The sequence below is a fragment of the Helobdella robusta genome (assembly GCF_000326865.2).
Source record: "Helobdella robusta unplaced genomic scaffold HELROscaffold_8, whole genome shotgun sequence".
NCBI classification, from domain to species: Eukaryota; Metazoa; Annelida; class Clitellata; order Rhynchobdellida; family Glossiphoniidae; genus Helobdella; species Helobdella robusta.
The window spans coordinates 332,326-352,563 of record NW_008705459.1 but is presented as its reverse complement, the minus strand read 5'-3'; the positions used below and the strand labels follow the sequence as shown (position 1 = coordinate 352,563).

The window sequence follows — 20,238 nt, the reverse complement described above, 5'->3', positions numbered from 1 at the left end:
ATTGACCTTTTTTGACCTCAATAAATGACGAATTTTTCGATTATGAACGGCAAGAATTTTTGTGTTTTCAATTTTTGAGAAATTTTTAAAGTTTTTTTCATTTTTTTAAACATGAAATTTACAGATTTCTTTCTAATCATTCGGTCATTTGTTCAAACATTAATAATAATTTACTTGTTCATACAATAAATTAAATTATTTTAATCGTTTAACAAAAATGTTGAAAATTGCACAGTCTCCGGAAATATACGAAACAACTGCCACTCCCGATCCTGAGGAAGGTGAGGGGGGAGAGGAAGAGATGAGCCCAGAAACCAGCAGCGATGCCAATCATTTGTCAGCTCTTAACCAGCAATCGAAGCAGAGCAGCCTTGAAAATGGCGGCGACAGTGGCGCTTGGGAGTCAGCCTTAATTGACAAGTTTGTTAATACATTACATTTATTTCGTATATTTTCTATTTTTCTTAATATTCATACATGATTGTCTTCATAGTGCCGCTTTGTAAAATGTTAAAATTTTGATAATCTATCTATCAGCTAAGTCTACAATCAAAAAATAGAAAACAATAAAAAAATACGCCTAACCCAGCAGACCTTGGTCGACTCCTGCGCTCGAGGAGAACCTCCCTATTCAAATCTCTTTGACGTCTGCTCACAACAACAGCTATCAAAACAACAGCCTTTTAGACACAGATCTGGAGAATGACGATAGGAGCGCCATTTTTTTCGTTCGTAAAAGTCCCTCAACGCCAATGTCGACGCCAAGAAGTTCAGTGAGGTCGACAACAACTCCTCGCGTGTCTGCACCTGTAAGTCGTACAGGGTCAGTCTATTCATCTATGTATCCATTCATTTATTTATTCCTCTATCTACCAATAATTTCATTCATTCATTTATTCACTTGTCCATCTTTCTTTCATTCATCCATCAAATTAACCACCATTTCATTTATCGACTAATCCATCTATTCGTTCATCCTTTATTATCACTTGCTACAATTTTATCTTCACTGATTCGCCTACAAGAGTTCTTTGAGTAAACCTTATACAAATTTGAAAGATTATTTTAATTTTTTTGAGCTAAATGATCTGCTTGTCATGTTTTATATTACAATCCTAACTGTTAACAATTGCGTGAAAAACAAATTTTTTTTCATATCATCATGTTAGTCCTGCATATTTTTTTGCGTCGTTTATTAATATTTTCAGCGGATCAAATCTGAAATATTTTACTTTTTTTTTCTACGTTTGCCCACGTCAACTCTGCTCTTCTTTGCTCTCTTTTTTCTTCAACACCCAAGACCCAACATCTTTCATCCGGCAACTGGACCTTTCTTAAAATTTTCATATAAAATTTTTCTGTATTTACGCAGTAAATGTTTGGGATTTTTTTTTATTTAACGAAGATTGTAACATCCTTCTACTATCCGATTGATTTAATAATGTTTTAATTTTATCAAGTTTGTTATTTATGCAATTGTCATTTTTGTGTATAAAGCTTTAAACCGTTATTATTCCACATTCAAGCTGTGTGTATTTTTTTCATTTTTATAATACGCGAATTTCCAAGAGCACCCTTGAAACTAAATAAAAAGTAGTTCCTTCCTCTGGCAATTGGTTTTCTTAGCTTTGGTCTATACTTACCAACATTTAAAACTCTTTTCTTTGGTCTACAGAAATATCATGTCTCATTCCAATTGCACAATTGAAATTGTACAATTCCTGAATGTTGAACAAACTGTCCATGACTTGAAGCAAAATTTTCTTAGTACGGATATAATATAATATAACAGTGATAATGATAACCAAAACTAAAACTCACTTTAGAATGAGACCATATTTACAATTCTTTATTATTCCTTTCAAATTTGTGTATTTATGTTCCACTTGAGATGTTATTTGTTATATGTCAGTTTTTTTAAACTTTTGAGTTTATTCACTGTAATTTAAATCTTAGAATTTATTCACTATATCTATTTAATATTTATAAACAATGTTAATTAATTAATAATTATTATTGAAATAATTTTTAATATTTTTAAATAGATTAATAGTGCTGCTAAAAATTCATACTTTCATCTTCGTACTTTTGCCTTAACTGCTACTTCATTAGATTTATCTAAGATTGATTATTGTAATCCTTGGTCTTTCTGATTCTACACTTTATCCTATAAGTAAACCCTGCTGCTCGTCTAATTGCTCGTACCCCTATCTTACTCACACATCTCCATACCTTGTCATTAGCACTGGCTATTTATTAAATATTAAAATTTTTTAAAGTCTGTACAATAACGTACAAGTTTCAATCTAAAATATTTCCAGATATATTAACTAAACATAACATAACATTTGCCAATCTTCAGACTACTTGTACAATCTTGCCAAATCCTGTCTTAACACTTCCACATTTTCCACATTGTTAGTCTTTGCGCAGTTTCGTGTCATCGGCAAACTTTGATATTTTTGATATTTTGCCAAAATCAATGTCGTTGATGTAAATAACAAATAATGGAGGTCCCAACACAGAACTTTGAGGAACCCCGCTAGTAATTTTATCATGATGAATTTTTGCCTTTGATCCATACTTGCTGTTTTCTGTTTTTAAACCAGTTGGTGATTCATTGAAGCAAACTATCAGATATTTCACATGCTCGTAATTTCCTGACAAGTCGTCTATGTGGTACTTTATCAAACCACTATTCTAACTATTCTATTTGGTTCAAATAACTTAAGAAATTTGATATTTGTTATACCTGGTTGAAAATTTGTTCGTGATGGCCAATATTATTTTCTCAGTGATCATTAACTGCACTGCTATTCCACTCACATAAAAAACATGGAAGTTGCTGGCTTAGTAGAATTCCTATTATTTTGAGATCACCGCATATCAACCTTTTATGCTCATCGTACTTGATGTTATGAAGAAGCGCCGCCATGTTGTCATAAGTTTCTTTCAATTGAATAGAGAATATGCAATTGATACAGATGCATAATATTTCCATTATGCAAAAGAACTGCTTTGAGACTTCGTTTGGAAGAGTCAATAAAAGTTCTCCATTCATTGGCATCATACATAACTCTCAGCTAAGTAATCAATCCAGGTATATTTGAACAATATACAAGGGAATCAACTTTTGAAAAATAATTTATAAATTCTGTTTCACGATTTCTGAAGAAGTTGTTTCAGGTTCTAGTAAATTCTTAGTCTTTAAACGTGATCCCAGTAACCCTGATGAAATTTTTGATAAATTAAAATTTCGAACAAGGTCGTTTAATTTAGCCTGAGGAAATGCTCCTCTAGAATCTGAATTGTTAAGTGAAAAATTGTCTTTATCAGTTTCAACAACATCATCATAACTTGATTCATCATTTGGTAAAACTTTTGGTGTTTACCGTGCGGAAGTAACAATCGTTTGTGTGATTTTTGGGTCCACGTCAAATCATTAGAATTTCAAAACTTAAAGAAGTTTTCAAATCTCTGTTCCAATTTCTTAGTCTTTCTACACATGTCCTGCATACAACACGAGGTGCCCATGGTTTATTTTGGTCACCTAATTTTATTTTAAAATATGCATCAAATTTTTTTTCACAAATCCATTGATGGACGACAGTCTTTGCTTCTGAGTCGTGTATTTTTCACAAATATAACAAAACGAATTTTGAGAATTCAAACAACATCTTCTGGAACTCCCACTAGTAGGCATGTGAAATCATATGAATTTAAATGAATAGAAATTTCAATACTAAATAATAAATTCATTTTAATTAAATGGGCAGGCCTAGATTTTGATGATATAAGCAATTTCATGTCATATTTGTGCGTCTGTGTGTATGTATACGAATATAGTAATATAACATATCCATGCGAGTAATGAATATAGACACAGATACGTGCACCTGCACATATATATTGGATTATATCATTGAAATATCAGACGTTATCTGGGTTTTGTAAGGTATTTCAGTTATATGATGTTTGAAACCATTTTTTGGAATTATGAAAAAACTGTACGTGATAGAAAAAAAATGGATTGCATATTTGAAATCAGCACATTGAAATCTATTAGAAACAATTTTCATTTTTGAAAACATCTGATATCATGCATGCCAGTGTAATTAATAATTAATTAATTCATTAATTCATTCATTCATTCATTCATTCATCCATCCATTCATTCAATTATTCATTCATTACTTCATTCATTCATTAATCCATTCATTCATCTATTCATTCATTCATTCATTCAAGATTCAATCATTAGGTAACTTCAAATTAAATTTTCAACTCGTCCATATTTTTTAGCAACCACACATTTTAACTAAAATTCGTTCAAGTTTTTATTTTATTCTTTACTTTACAATTTAATTAACATTTTTATATTTTAAAACTTAATTTTGAAGAATGAATTGTAAATATTTTTTAGTTATATAAATTTGATGTGAATAAATTTGTATTATAAAATGTATTTTGTTTAGTTCGCTATCAGTTAGCTCATTTTTTTGAGCTCATTTATTTACAATTGTGATATGTTTCACTTAATACCTCCAGGAGCTTCAGAAAATCAGTAACCCCAAGTTCTATTGCTAGGTTCACTTTGTTTCATTTTTATTCATTTCTATAATTTTTGTTATGTTATGTTATACGCAAGAATTAGTTTTACGTTTCAGCATTTCAAAGTTGTATCTACCCGCTGAACTGATCGATATTGTTAGATCCCAATTCGATTGCTGATGTATGTTGTACGTGTGTAATATCAATCCTAAAACAACTTTCCTGCGTGAAAATAATTTTTTCGAATCAACCCGCAAACGCACATAAAAAATTATTTTTGTTTTTTTTTTTGAAAAAAAAAATGAATGCGTATTTGACGTAAAAATAATTTGACACACTATCCCGCAGTCAGTTATACAGAAACAGCAGCAGCACGAACTGTTCCGAGCTAATGATGAATGACGAACAAGTCTACGATCTCACTGATAAGGTGCATTTATTTTTAACCGAGCTCGGTTTTCCAATTACAACTTTATTATGAATTTATCGTGAAGCTTATATGGCAAACAGTCTAGGCTAAAACTACATTCTGTTTGGTTTCATTTCATTAGTTATGTTATATTATTACGTGTTAAATGTTTCCTGCAACGAAATTTGGTGTGAGGAATAATCAGACATTGCCAAAATGGAATGAAGGTAGGTGGTTATTTGGGGCGAAAATTTGTAGGTGATTAATTACTCTGGTGAGAGTTGCACATATTTAACGATCGATCGTGCGTATGGTTTTATAACACTGTTTGATGCAATTGCTATTATGCAACCACTGATTGAATTTTTATTCATCGTTCAGTCAATTAATGAACTTCTTTTGACGATAATGAATTTTGAAACAAATTTTCAGTTTGCAGGTTACAATAACATTGTTTTCGTGAGTACTAAATTGTTGTTGTTGGTTTGTTCTTGTGGTTATCGCCGCATTATATTTATTATTATAATAATTATTATTATTTTTATTATCATTATTATTGTAGAAATGTCTTATCATATCGAAATAGCATTCTGAATATCTGACTACTTTTAAAAAAGTTTCTGAATACTTTATAAAAATATTAAACATAATAAGGGGTCACGAAACTAACATTAGACGATTGATTATAATCATAAGACATGAGTTTCATTTTTAATGCATCGTTGTAACCTGTAAATATAAATATTGATGTTTTTATCTGGCCTACACAATCCTGAAGTCCAACAATATAAATGATCGAATTCACAGATCACAGACAGGGCAGTTGGTCTGTGGCATTGAATATATTATTGAATTATATGATTATTAGACAGTAATGTTTTCAATAAGTCATACCAACAAGCTTAATAAAACGTGGAAGAATAATGGATCCGTTATAAAAGTTAAAAATACATAATAGGTGTTAGACGCGGGCATTTCTATTGTGGATCGGGATCAATATTGGAAACTTGAAAACTCAGCACCGATGTTTCGCTATCGGGAATAAGAAAAAACCCGATGTCATTACCGGAAATTCCTTTGACGCTTACAGGAATTATCACAGATTTCGAAATTCCCGATGTCGATGTTGCTTTCACCAACGCATCGAGATATTGGTAAATCCCGAAGAAATTGTTATTGAAATCGGTAAAATCCCGATATATTGGTATATACTTTGATATCCGTAAATGCCATTATGTACAAATATATACATGCAGTATGGTAGGAATTCTACCGATTTGTTGGCATTATTCAATTTAAAGTATGTCTTTTCAATTTTTCTTACTAGAATTTTCTGAAAAATGTTAAATTTGTTGAAAATAGAATTATTATCCATGTTCATCATGAAAATTTAATAAAGCTGTTGTTATCCAAATTCGTCATGCAGATAAGACCTTATTTCAATTTTTCATAAATCATCTTCAGTGCACGTTTGGTTCTTTAAAAAAAGGGAAGTTAGTTTTTTAGCAAAGTGAGTTATTAGTTGGTGTCGTATTATTTATTATTTATTTGTAATTTCTTTGTTTTTCATTGTTATTGAAGTTAGTATTAAGGCGTCGAGTTGGTAATGATGTTATCATTCTTTGTTGGATGTTTATTTGGGGTTTATTGATATCTATGACGACAGCTTCTGCAATTGTAAAATGTATTGTGTTGGTGTTCCGATAAATTATTTTTGTGTTGTCAAGAATATACAAGGTTATTGGAGTTGCATGTGTTGATTGCTAGTGAGATTTGACGGTTCCTCTTTGTGTATGCATTGTGAGACGTCTTGATAGTGAAGTGGTTGTAACACAAATTTGGATTACAAAAGTTTTATTAAATTTTTATTCTAAACTTGATAGATAATTCAATTTTTAACAAATTTAACAATATCCAGTAAATTCTAGTAAAAAGACTAACTTTAAATTGATTAATGCCAACAATTCGGTAGAATTTATTCAATACTTTATAAAATATGGTTGCTTTCCCAAAAATATATACATACATACATACTTTCTTACTTACTTAAATACTTTTTCCAACGTACATCAAAGAAACAGGCATGAGACCCGACATGGTGTTGGCATCTGAAAATACGGTTTCAGTTTACGTTATTGAACTGTTTTGTACGAAAACAACATGCTCAGTAGCCACGACGTAAAAACTGCAATGTAGGAAATGAACAGCTGATTCAAGATTTAAACAAGAAAGGATACAAAACCAGGTTCTACGCTGTTGAGGCTGGTGCAAGAGGAACAGTGGGAGCGTCGATGTATGCACTTTTCAAAGAGTTGGGACTGTCAGGCAGGAAGCGTACAGCGTGCCTGAAAAAAATTATTAGTAGCGCAAAGCAAGCCTCGTATTGGTTGTGGCTGAATGGAAATAAAAAGGAGTGTCGGCTAAATTAGCAAGCCATGGCTACAGTGATACGACTTTGTATGGAAATATAAAATTGAATTTTTGTATAAATAGCAGATCAACACCGCTGAAAAATCAACAGTCATCGAGAAGCGTTCGAGTGATCAACGTGCAAGTAACTACATGAATCACATTTACGACTTCGCTTCAAACCTCTCTATACGCAACCCCTTATATAGCCTCTACAGTAAATTTTTACATGCCTCTATGGTATGAAAAGATTCTATGGTTTACAATCAATGACAATCAGCGAAGATAACAAATATAAAAAGATAACAACGATTAATTATGTAGTGTAATTCCACCATATAATAATATGTATGTACGTACATGCATGTACCACACATGCTGATATATTTTTAAAAACAAATTTCTTGATCATTAGTGTTTAGTGCAAATGTCTGATAATTTAAAAGTAAATAACATATAATTAAGATGTATTCAACTAGATAGTTCCAGTGATGTAAATGCCTATTTATTTTTGCTTCAGATAATTTTGAACATTAACGTTTTTTGATTGATTTACTTACATATATATTATACAGTTCACATATAATCATATTAATATACAATGTGTGAACCTGTACATACATGCTTAGATATAAAAATACATGCATACAAATGTAGAAACATACAAAATTATATGTGCATTAGAACTTTGGCAGAAATTTGCAATAAAATTTCGATTTTGAAAAAAGACCAAAGATCAGCTAGAGTCGGAGCAGATTTTTAGTACAGGCTTAATCATAACAATAATATTTAAAATTATTTGATTGTGCATACAAATAATAAAAAAATTCTGATTGCAGATATCCAAACTTGAGGATAAGTTGGCCTGTTTATCGGAGACGCAAAGGAAAAATGAGGACAAACAGTTAAAGATGAAGGAAGAAAACGTCCAACTTGTTGAAAGGTTAGCAGGGGATGATGACATTGATGGTGATGTTCTTTTGTACATGTTTAATTTAGTTAATATCTGAATAATAATGTTGAGCTGTAATGGTCGCCTGTCTCGCAACTGGTTCTGGAGGTTAGAGTTGGAGCTGAAAAAATAGCTCGTTATACACAAAAACTGCAAAACGCATTAATTTTTCGGACACGCATACACGTTTGCTGAATTTTTACCTTCAGTAAGATAACTCTATTAAGCTTTTGATGTTTGTGTGGCTGTTCATTTTTTTGACGACACGCAGACAGACGACACGTGTATCTATAGTGCTTTGCTGTTTGGGCTTTTTTACGCTATTTTTCTAATGAAGTCTGTGTTGCAGTTGTTTACGACCTTGACCTTTGTTAAACTAATTTTATTTCTATTGCAGTCTATTTTGTGTTTTTTTGATACAGTTTGCATCTACGTAGCCGATATTTTACTTCACATTATATAAAAAATTTTGACTAACTATCAATACTTGTTGACGAGTTTTCAATATGCATGCATTAATTAAACTGAACAGTTTATCAAACAGTTTGTACATATTCAAAACTTCTATGAAAATTTAAATTAATCTGTACATCACAATTTAAATTTTTTTCAAAATTAACAATAATCGTATTAACAAAATTTGATTTTGTGGAAATGTTAATTTAAGCAACTATTATTATAATTTCACAAAAATTAATAATAACATTTCACATGCTCCCAGAAGGTAACAAAAAATTGTGTTGTAAGCTTGTTAGCGCCGGCGGCATTTATTTTCATTTTCAATATTTTATTCAAATTATATTTAATTTGTTCGAAAAACATGTTACTTGAATGTAAAATCAACATTCTTATTAAAACGGCTTGCTGCAATTACTGCAATTGCTACTAATAATGATAAATTATAATACTGCTACTTCTAACTATTTTGGTACATCCACTTAGAACACTTCTATTTAGTTTTTTTTATAATTTATAGAATGTAATACTACTACTACTACTATTCTGTACTACTACTACTACTACTACTACTACTACTACTACTACTACTACCACCACCACCACCACTACTACTACTACTACTACTACTACTACTACTACTACCACCACCACCACTACTACTACTACCACCACCACCACTACTACTACTAGTAGTAGTACTACTACTACTACTAATGCTAATGTTATTATTATTATTTTATTTCATGTTTTTTTAATAATATTACTATTATTATACTGCTACTGCTAATATAAATTATTAATTTTCATAATAACGTTATTATTATTATTATATTATTATTATTATTTTATTATTAATATTTTATTAATATCGTAGCATATATATACGTTGCGTTATGTTTCATATTCAAAACTTCCAGGCTTTTAATTTGCTTATAAATTTTCAAATTCAATTAAAATTAGACTAATTGAAATTTGGTGACAACAAAATTTAACTCTGTTAAAACATTTTAAATAATAATTAATTACTTTTCAAATTTCATAAATATTTATTTACTTTTATTTAACCGCCTAATTATTTTATTTTTATTCAATTACTTAATATAATTATTCTTATTTAAGCATACAATTTTATTATTTTTATTCACTTACTTAATTTAATTATTTTAGGTCGTTGTCAATTTTGTTGCTAACAATAACATTCGTAATAATAATATTTTTTTCATAAAAACTTTTAGCGGTTTGTTTGTGTTCGGTACAATGGTACTTGAGCTTCTACGTATATATGGAATTTATATTCTAAATATATGGGCTGCTACATTTATTTTTTTAGTTAATAATAATATTTTCATTCTTATTCTGTTAACGCCACAAATTAAAAAATTATCATTTAAATTTTCTTTACAACCACAATCTTTTCAGAGATAGTTGCTCCATCCATCAGTTCATAAACTTATCAATCTATCAATCATTCAATTAATCATTCAATCAATTAATTAATCAATTAATTAATTAATCAGTTATTTAATCACTCAATCAACCAATTGTAACGTCGATCACTTAATTATCTGATGATCAGGGTCCATATGTTAGAGGAGTTGTTGAGAGATATGGAAGCATCGAATGAAGAGAGGTTTCTGGAAGAACAAAAGAAAAATAAAGAGTTGCTGGTTTGTGATGTTGTTGACGTTGTTGATGTTGTTGTTGATGACATTGATGCTGCCAAAGATGTTTATCCTGTTTGTGGTTTGTGGCATTTGCACTTTAAGTTGCTCTTGAGTGAAATTCCAGAAAAGTTGTCATTGTGTTAATTTTTTACTATGCGGTCAAGTTTTTTCAAAATTTTTAGTTTGAAGTTTTTACCGGAGTCAAAGTTGAAATTTAAAGAGGAGTCGAAATATCCGACTCCTACTTCAACAAATAGCGAAGATAACAAATATAGCAATAAATTATTATATAGCGTTATTCCGACCATCTCGGCAGATATAACAACTGTCTTGCGAATTTAGTGAAACATTTCATTTATGCATAATTTTTTTAAATTAATGCCGTTAATATTTTTTGATTTTTTTAAATTTGTTGCAATGTTAAAATTTAAGTGCTGTATAACACAAAATAATGGTTTAATAATTTACGCTTATATTTTTGACCAAATTTTCAATATGAAAATAATGTAGAGTGCACACAGATTACAGGTTGACCCTTATACCAAATGTACAACAAATTGTAAATTATTTCCAAAACGTTAGTTTATAAAACCCTACATTTAAAAACGAACAAGCCCAATTTCATCAAACTTCTTAGCACTGCAATGTCGCCATAACGCTTTCTGCGCTTACTTATTTTGATGTTCCAGTGTTTGATTGTATTTTTGAAGTCTTCCAACTAAAATTAAATTTTTATTCAACTGCGCTCAATTTTTCTAAGTTTAGCAATGTATTTATTGTTTTTTTATTTGTGTTCATTCGTTATAGATACAATAGAGTGTGAATTGAAATAAAATCATAATGATTTATTTAACTCAATCACCTACCAATACAGAAACTGTTGAAATATTTTTCCTGTTAGTGCTTGCTACGAAACTTGCCAACTGTAAAATTTGCATTTTTGCAACAGCAAAAAATAAATGCAAATTTTTTTTAAGCCGCAAACAATAAAAATCGCATGCAATAATGCAAAAAACTTTATTATTATCCCTCAGTTGAAACATAACTACAGAATAATTTACTAAGGAAAATATTAAATCGACTGATTTTGAATGTTTTATTAATTTATTAATATTAGAGTTTTATTAAAAATGTAATGCAAAAGTTGAAAATATTTCTGAGAATCGCAACCTGAAGTCGAAAATTTTTTCTGGGATTGGAGTCGGAAAATTTTCAATCAAGGCAAAGGGTCAGGGGTCGGACAAATTGTCATCGGACTCCGATATCTTGGCTTATTTGTGTCATCATCCGAATTTCAGCTTATTGTTTATCTAAGTTTATAATATTCAACATTTTCTAGCTAATCATATTAAATATTTCCATATTTTCACTATTTTTTCATTTTTATTGTTATAAGTAGTAAAAACTTATTGGTAAGAAATAAGTTTAGTTTCCTATTTACTTTCCAGATGAAGACAGAAAGGGACAAAGCCAACCAAATTGAGTTGCTGCAACAAAGGTTCTTAACAAAACAAATTTTAAAAAAATCTTTTAATTGCAACAAATGTTTTAGCATTCTATCTGGCAGATGATTTTAGCTATATTTTTGCCAGATGATTTATTTTGTTTCTGCCAATTTATTTTCATTTTCTTCCTGCCAGATGGTTATTGATTTCAATATTAGTTCAACATCCGTTATCAACAGTCAACCATTTGTTGTCATTTTATTTAAAATTCAGTCAACATTTATTGTTTAATTGCTTTTTATATTTGAAAACAAAGTTTTTATACATGAAATAGTTTTAAATAAAAAAATTGACACTCAAGCAAAAAAATAAAATATAAAATTTGCGCGATAAGCAAAGAAAGGTCACCGAGTATTTCCAGTTTTCAACCCCCATCAAATTTCAGCCCCCTTTAAAGTTGACAACATCTTTAAGATCGTTGATTTAATGGGGTAATAACATTAACATGATCGCTGATTCAACATGATGACATTTTTATTGTAATTGTTAATTCAGTTTGAAGATTGTTGAGACGGAGTACAACGAACTTAAAAGTGAAGTTCCTACGCTGAGATCTGAAAATGAGCAACTAAGAAGGGTTAGCTGTCAAATGACAACAAAGACTATGTTAATTTCTCATTGTGATGTTGATGGATGACAGGCATGTTTTTTTTACTGAGATAAGAACGATATGATGATGTTTTTCTCAATCTCATCTCATAAGTAATAGAATGACAACAGTGGCGTTTATGAATCACCATCCTCATCATCATCTGCATTTTCTACTTTCAACACATCAATTTATTTTTACATCATTCAGCAAAATTTCAACCTAGAGCGAGAAATGGCGAAAGTGCGACAGGAGTATTCCGAGGTTGCCGACGAGAAAATTAATCTGCAGGAATTGCTGCACAACGAACAACAAAAAATTTACAAAGAAAGGCTTGCTAATTCGCAGGTTGAACTGATGATGCAATATCATTACTATTATGATTATTATAAAACGCTTTTATCGGCATCAGAAAAGCGCAAATAGGTACGAAATTCTTTGCCGGATGTCTATTTGTGGTGTATTGATGTTTATTTGGACAGTTACTGTAATTTTTAGATGTATTGTGCTTTGATTGAGTGTTTTGCGTCTTTCTAAATGGGGAGCGCTAGCACAAATTGGGAGTAGAGTATTGTTTAGTCATTATTAAGCAGTGCGTCTGAATCGGAAGCACTCGATGATCTGCAGCAGAGTGGGTGGCTATCAACATTAAAGATTACAAAAACGACCCCAATCCGCGCTGAAGATGATTCGCTAGGATAAAAATAAGCTTCCCTGCACAATGAATTCTAAACTAGCAAAACTGTCATACAAAAGAGAAGAGGATTAAGAGTCCTGCTTTAGCAGAGATTTAAACGGTTGTTGCTTTTTTCTTTGAACACAAACACACAAACTCCAACGAACTACCAGCTGCTGGACGAACTGACGCAGGAACTGAACGAGTTGCGTCTCTGCAAGTCAGATCTCATGCGACTGTCTCCATCAATGAGGAAGAGCAATCGGGACGGAGAGGAACTTCCCATGTCCTTGAGGCTTGAACTTGAAACTCAGATCAAACAGATGAAGCAGGTTTTGAAAATTATGATGATAGTATTTTTGTACGTTGTAAATAATGGTGACATACTTTGTATCAAAATAATTGTTTAATTCAAAACGTTGTGCTAATTGAAGTTAGGAAAAATAGAGTTCACAAAAATTTGCTAAAATCGATCGAAATTATGTTATCAAATTATATTTACTATAGTACAAATATTTTCAATTAAATCAGTCAAGTGATCAAATTTTCATCTAATTTTAAAGTTTTCATGTTAGTATTTATTCCAAAAATATTTCAGGACAACATGAATCTAAAATACCAGTTAGAAGAACTTCAGGCCTTAATATTGAACAAGCACGTAGAAGAAGGGATGAGTTTTTTAGATAGCCAGAAGGACAATTCATTCAGTACGCTGGCTGCTGAGTTACAAGATGTTCCTAGAAATGAGGTTGCTTGCATGGGTTTATGTTGCAACGTCAACTCGAGAGTTTTTTTTTAATCTCGCGCATTTCTTCTTTGCTCTCATTTCCTTTGAAGTGTTTGTCAGATTTGTCACCATGTCACATATTTTCTTTTTTTCCGTATCAATTATTAACTGCCACATAAGTTTTCACCCCCTCAACACACAACATCAATCGCTTTTCGCCACGCTCATTGTGCTACCCTGTTGTAGTGAGCTAACTTACTACCATCACAACACCTTACTACCATCACAACACCACTCCACAACACAACACACACACAGCTGATGCAGGCACTGCACAAAGAACAGGAGGCCAACAGGAAGTTGAAAGAGTACATCGAGTTTATCACCCTCAGAATATTGGACAGCAATCCAGGCCTGTTGGAGATCGGAAGGAAGAACAAATGAATTCTCATCTTTAATGCTTCGATTGATCTTTTTATTCATTTTTTCAGTGTTAACAAGACCAGTTAAATTACTGTTGCATAATAAATTTTGATTGGGCGGCAGATATAGCTACTTTCATGGTTAGAAAAGTTTTATCAATGATATCTCTTGCATTCGTAACATTTTTAAGAGTTTTTATTACTCAAATTTTTATTATTTAAACTTTTGTAAAAGAATTTGTATTTCTGGTTTGATGATGCAAAATAAACCAACAATATAATTTTGAATTAGTGTGTGAAAGTCATTACAGGATTACACTTCTCAGTTCAATTAAAACTCTTACTTTTTTATTTTGTTTTTCATTTCTTATTTTTTCTTAGAAGAATGAAAATACACGCAAACGCAAAGAGTTGAAAAATGTATACTGGTGATCGTCAACCTCACGAGCAATCGTCAATCCACTAAACCTTCCCTATTTGTACTCTTACTTTACAAACGCCACATTCGATAGTTGGACACTTAGTGAGTCACAACCTGAACTTGTCTGTTTCAGTCTTGGTCTAATTAATCCATTGCCTGAAAGATTAACAACTTCCTATTGGTTACATGTAAGGAATGTTTTTTTATCGTTGTTTATTAATAGAAGAGAGATGGATGTGTGTGAACAACGTCGATGCATTTTAAGATGACTATATCTGTATTATAGAGAGCTCTGTTATATTTATAGTCAGTTGCATATTTTTATTTATAAATTTTGTTCGTTATCTGAATTGTTGATTATCGGTAAATTTAGTGATCATAAAATAACTAAATAACATAAAATAACTCATCAAACCAAATATCATGTAAGCGGAACGATCCCATCATGATGTTTCATCAGACGTGTACATCTTCACACAGTATCATCCTTTTATTTTTATATCTGTACATTCACTGATTAGGTATTTTACAATCTGCATAGGTTGAAGTTTTTAAGTTTTTATTTCTGTTTCTACTGCGTTTGTGATTGTATATATGTACTATGTAAATATGCATTTTTTTTATTTTAATTTTTTTTTGTTCAATATAAAAAAAGGATATGTTAATTGTGTACACACACACACACACACACACACACACACACACACACACACACACACACACACACACACACACACACACACACACACACACACACCACACACACACACACACCACACACACACACACACACACATATATATATATATATATATATATATATATATATACATACATACATACATACATATATATGTGGTATTTATCAACTTTTTATAAAGTAATTCAACACGATGCAACTGTTGCAATTTGTATCTATTGAGATTTAAATACGAATTTACTTAAACAATATCGAGCTGAAATACGAATTGCAAGAGTTGCGTCGAGCTGGATTACTTTTTAAAAATGGGCAAAAACATGTAGCCTTACGTTTGTTTTAACGAAAACCTCGTTCCGAAATATATAAATAAATAAATGTATAAATAAATTTATCTAAATATATATTTATTTACTTGATTAATACTGTCAGAAATGCAATTATAGATGAAAATCACAGCATGTTCCGCGTTAGTTAGCTTCCTGTTTCATTTTTCTAGATCATAAACCTTTGTCAAGTTTTCTTAGTTCAAAACCAAAATTTTTATTTATTTTAAGCATGATAGAACATTTAAGTATGATAGAACAAAAAAGCTTTAACATGAATCTTTTATATCCATTATTAGTGAGTAATTTAGTGACTCTATCTAGTTCTGTTTTTCTGCTTCGTACCTCAGACGAGTGCGTTTAAGCTCGGTTTACAAAAGCAGAGATCGTGCTATCTATATATGTTTGACAACATTCACTATTTCCATTTGTTTGTTTCGTTTGTGTATACTGAAGTTTTAAATTTATTTTGTTTTAGTACGTCTAGGAATGGTAGTTTATTGTCAGTTGTTTTTTCATTTGTAAACTTTAATTTTGATAAATTTAGTCGTAGCAGACGTTTTTTTATTTGATCATCTTCATCGTATGTAACGAAAGTATCATCAACGTATCGGCAGTATATATTAGGTTTTAGCTCTGGTTTTTCTTTAAATAACATTTCTTCCATATGTCCAACGTAGAAGTTTGCGAAGAGTACTCCCAATGGAGAGCCCATTGCTACACCGTCTATTTGCTGAAATAGTGTGTTACCCGGGCCAACAAAAGGCACTTCGGCTGTACACATTCTTAGCAGCGTAACAAATTCATCTTTTGGAATTGGTAGTGGTGAATGACTGGAATTGTATATTCTATTACTATTATGTTAATTGTGTCCTCTACAGAAACATTTATAAAGTGACTTCAAAGATGTTCTTTTGGTGTTAATGGATGATTTTGTTGTAGACAATAAGTCTATGAAACCTCTTCTTGATTTTAGGTTGTAGTTATTAGGGGTGAGGGTGTAATTGTTTTGTTGAGCATTTTTGCAATGTGATCGCAAATCTTTTGCTAATTATTGGTCGTAGAGTGTTGTTAGCCTTATGTGTCTTGACCGTACCGTAGTCATATCCTGGTTCATATTCGCTCGTGAGTATGGGTTTTTTTCATCTGTTTCTTCATTAATTTTTCTAAGGGTGTCGTTCAATCTTGTCTTAAGTTTAGCACTTGGATCACTACTAATCTTAATGAATTTATTAGTGTCAACAAAAATGCTATTCAGTTTGTCGTTGTAGTCATTTCTATCTATAATAACATACATTGGGGTTTTGTCAGCTTTTCGGATAATAATGCTGTTGTTATTTTTTAAAGTTGCAGCTGCATCGATCAATTCCTTTTTGAAAATTTTGCTTTTGAAATTGCCTCTCAACTTTTTACTCTCAGCTCTAAAGTCGTTTACAATGCATGTGTTGATTGTTATTAGTTTTTGGTTTTCTAATTTAATTAAATCATCCATAAATTTTTCAATTTCAATTTCATTTTAAAGATTCTTAGGTTTCTTCATGATGAAAAACAATTGCACTAGTAAGCTAGATTCGATAATGGATATTAACCTTCTAATGAAATTGTTCAAATGTAATATTGGTGAGTGTGGGCACCATAATTCCGAATATATTGTAATGACGACAACCAAGTTATCGAGAAGACTCACGATGCCGTACACACTGGCGCTATAAAGAATCACATGAACGAGAAGCACAAAACTAAGGTGGCTGGGCACCAAAGACATCCTATAATAAATAATCAACAACGTGCAATTGTAATCCTTCCCACAAATCAATTTAGAAACATAGGAATCATCGATAATGATGACACGTAAAAGTGTCATATTGCACAGAGTTTAAGATCGTAATAACTAATTAAATCACCGTTAAGTGTTTACATTAAACAAACAATAAATTAACATTGTAGAGACACAGTATATATATATATATATATATATATATACATATATATATATATATATATATATATATATATATATATATATACCTGAGCATTTGGCCATATACACAACGTATCAATTCGAAAACCGAAGACGGTATAGGAATACCGAAAAATGCTTATATGTTCTATCATGCTTAAAATAAATAAAAATTTTGGTTTTGAACCCAAGAAACTTGGCAATGATTTATGATCTACCGTTAGAAAAATCGAAAAATTAAATTGGAAGCTAACTAAAGCCGAACATGCTGTGATTTTCATCAATAATTGCATATATATATATATATATATATATAATATATAATATATATATGTATACAGTGTGTGTGTGTGTGTAAGAATAATAAGATCGGCAATCATGATATTGAACTTGTTATGTTTGGATTATTTCAATACACGTCATGTCGTACGCGAGAGAGTTGACGTTATATTTTGGAGAAATATTCAAATAGATATTCCTATGAAGTGCTCTTGTTCGTGACGGCATCGTTGTCTCATTCGTTCCTTCCATGCTGGCACATTTAACATTATTCCAGTTATTTGTGTACAAGCCATCCTTTTGAATAACCGTTTTGAGATTTATGCTGGCATGGCTATTGCCTTAATTATTATTATTGTTGTTGTTATATAATTAATATTATTATTCATTATTATTTTGTTTGAAATAATTATTACAATAGCAATAACAAAAATGGTAATAAAAAATGGTCCATAAAGAATTAATTGCAACATTAACCACCAGTCCATTCCATTTGCTATTATTGAAAGTTAACATCTTTTAAAAATTCACCAAGAAATTTCAAACTTTCACTATTCTTTTTACAATTATTTAAATTGTCCAAATATTGAACTATTAAATTCTGTGATATTGTTTATATATATATAAATATATATATGTGTGTGTGTGTGTGTGTGTGTGTGTGTGTGTGTGTGTGTGTGTGTGTGTGTGTGCGTGTATGTGTGTACTTGTAAAAGACCATAATTAAAGCAGTATTTTATGAAATCTACCGCTAAAAATTCTGTAGATTTCATAAATTACTGCACACACACACACAAATATATATATATATATGTATATATATATGCATATATATATGTATAAATGTATATATATATGTATATATTTATATATATATACACATATATATATAAAATTTGTGTATTAATTTATTTGTGTGAACAGTAAGTTGGAATTTTGTTCAATAAACTAATTTTATCAAATATTCTTCGCTGTTTTGTGTGTGTGTGTGTGTGTGTGTGTGTGTGTGTGTGTGTGTGTGTGTGTGTGTGTGTGTGTGTAAGTGTAAGAATTCTATTTACTCCTGCCATTTGACCCGTGCTTATTTTAATTGTAACAAATTAATGAAAAATATAAACGTTGTTACCGCCGCAGTTAACTCGCTCTTCTTTTATCTAATAAAAATAAACCAATGAAATATGTAAGCCTCGTAAAATAAGGGGTTTATTGTAACTCACCGTTTCCAAATTTTTTATTCGATGCAATAATGCATGCAAAATTATAAAAGAGAATCATCATTTCTCATAACCTATACATAAAATCAAGCTAAGGATGGCGCCCTCGTGTTACAAATGTTATTATTAATAACTTTTCTTTCACTAGTCAACTATATGCTGGTGATTCTTGTATTTATACTTCTTTTCTTCTATCTAATCTCAATAGTGTTCTTTATAATCTATCTCTGTGTCTTTCTTCAATTATTGTCTGGTCTGACTTTGTGTCTTAAACTTAATCTTTCTAAATTTGAATTTATATGTTTTAATAAATCTAAACACTCTATTACTGTTCCTTTCCTTCTATCAGGCTTACCTGATTCTAAAACTCATGATGTTTCTCACACATTTCATAGTTTAGGCTTTATCTTTGATTCTAGCATGTCTCTTTCTTCTCAGATTAAAAGTGTTGCTAGAAGTTCTTACTTTCATCTACATAGAATGAAAAAAACTTGCTTTTTCTTGACGATCCTACTCTTCCCCTTCTTGTTCCCTGTAACTCGCTCTACTATGATCTTCCTGATTCTACACTCTATCCTTTAAGAAAAGCTTTTAACTCAGCTTTTAACTAGTTTCTTGTGACCCTTTTTTTCTCATATGTTTCCATATCTTGTTCTCCTGCACTGGCTAATTATAAAATATAGAACAATTTTTAAAATTTGCACATTTATGTATAAGTCTCAATCTAAATTATTTCCTAAGTACTTATCAGATATATTAATTGAACCTAAATGCCCTGGTTTACGATCGTCTTCTTCTTAACTCGTGTTAAACACTCTTTTGCTAAATCTGCTTTTCCTATTCTCTGGAACTTTCTACGTACTTCTCTGACCACTTCTCCATCACTTACGAAGTTCAGAGCGGATCTCAACACCAATCTGTTTGCAAAATTCATTGAGGAGCGCTGTTGAACATCGCGGAAATAGCGCTTTACAATCT

General features: G+C 30.8%; 1 protein-coding gene across 1 annotated transcript; it reads left to right on the top strand.

The window, feature by feature from the left end:
• Positions 1 to 217: 217 nt before the first annotated feature.
• On the top strand, positions 218 to 6,177 carry HELRODRAFT_165318 (hypothetical protein; the record flags this gene model as incomplete). The annotated part of the gene is made up of 4 exons (XM_009031936.1): positions 218 to 420; positions 593 to 823; positions 4,900 to 4,981; positions 5,980 to 6,177. 4 exons carry the CDS (start codon positions 218 to 220, stop codon positions 6,175 to 6,177), a joined length of 714 nt encoding a protein of 237 aa, XP_009030184.1.
• Between the last annotated feature and the right edge of the window lie 14,061 nt (positions 6,178 to 20,238).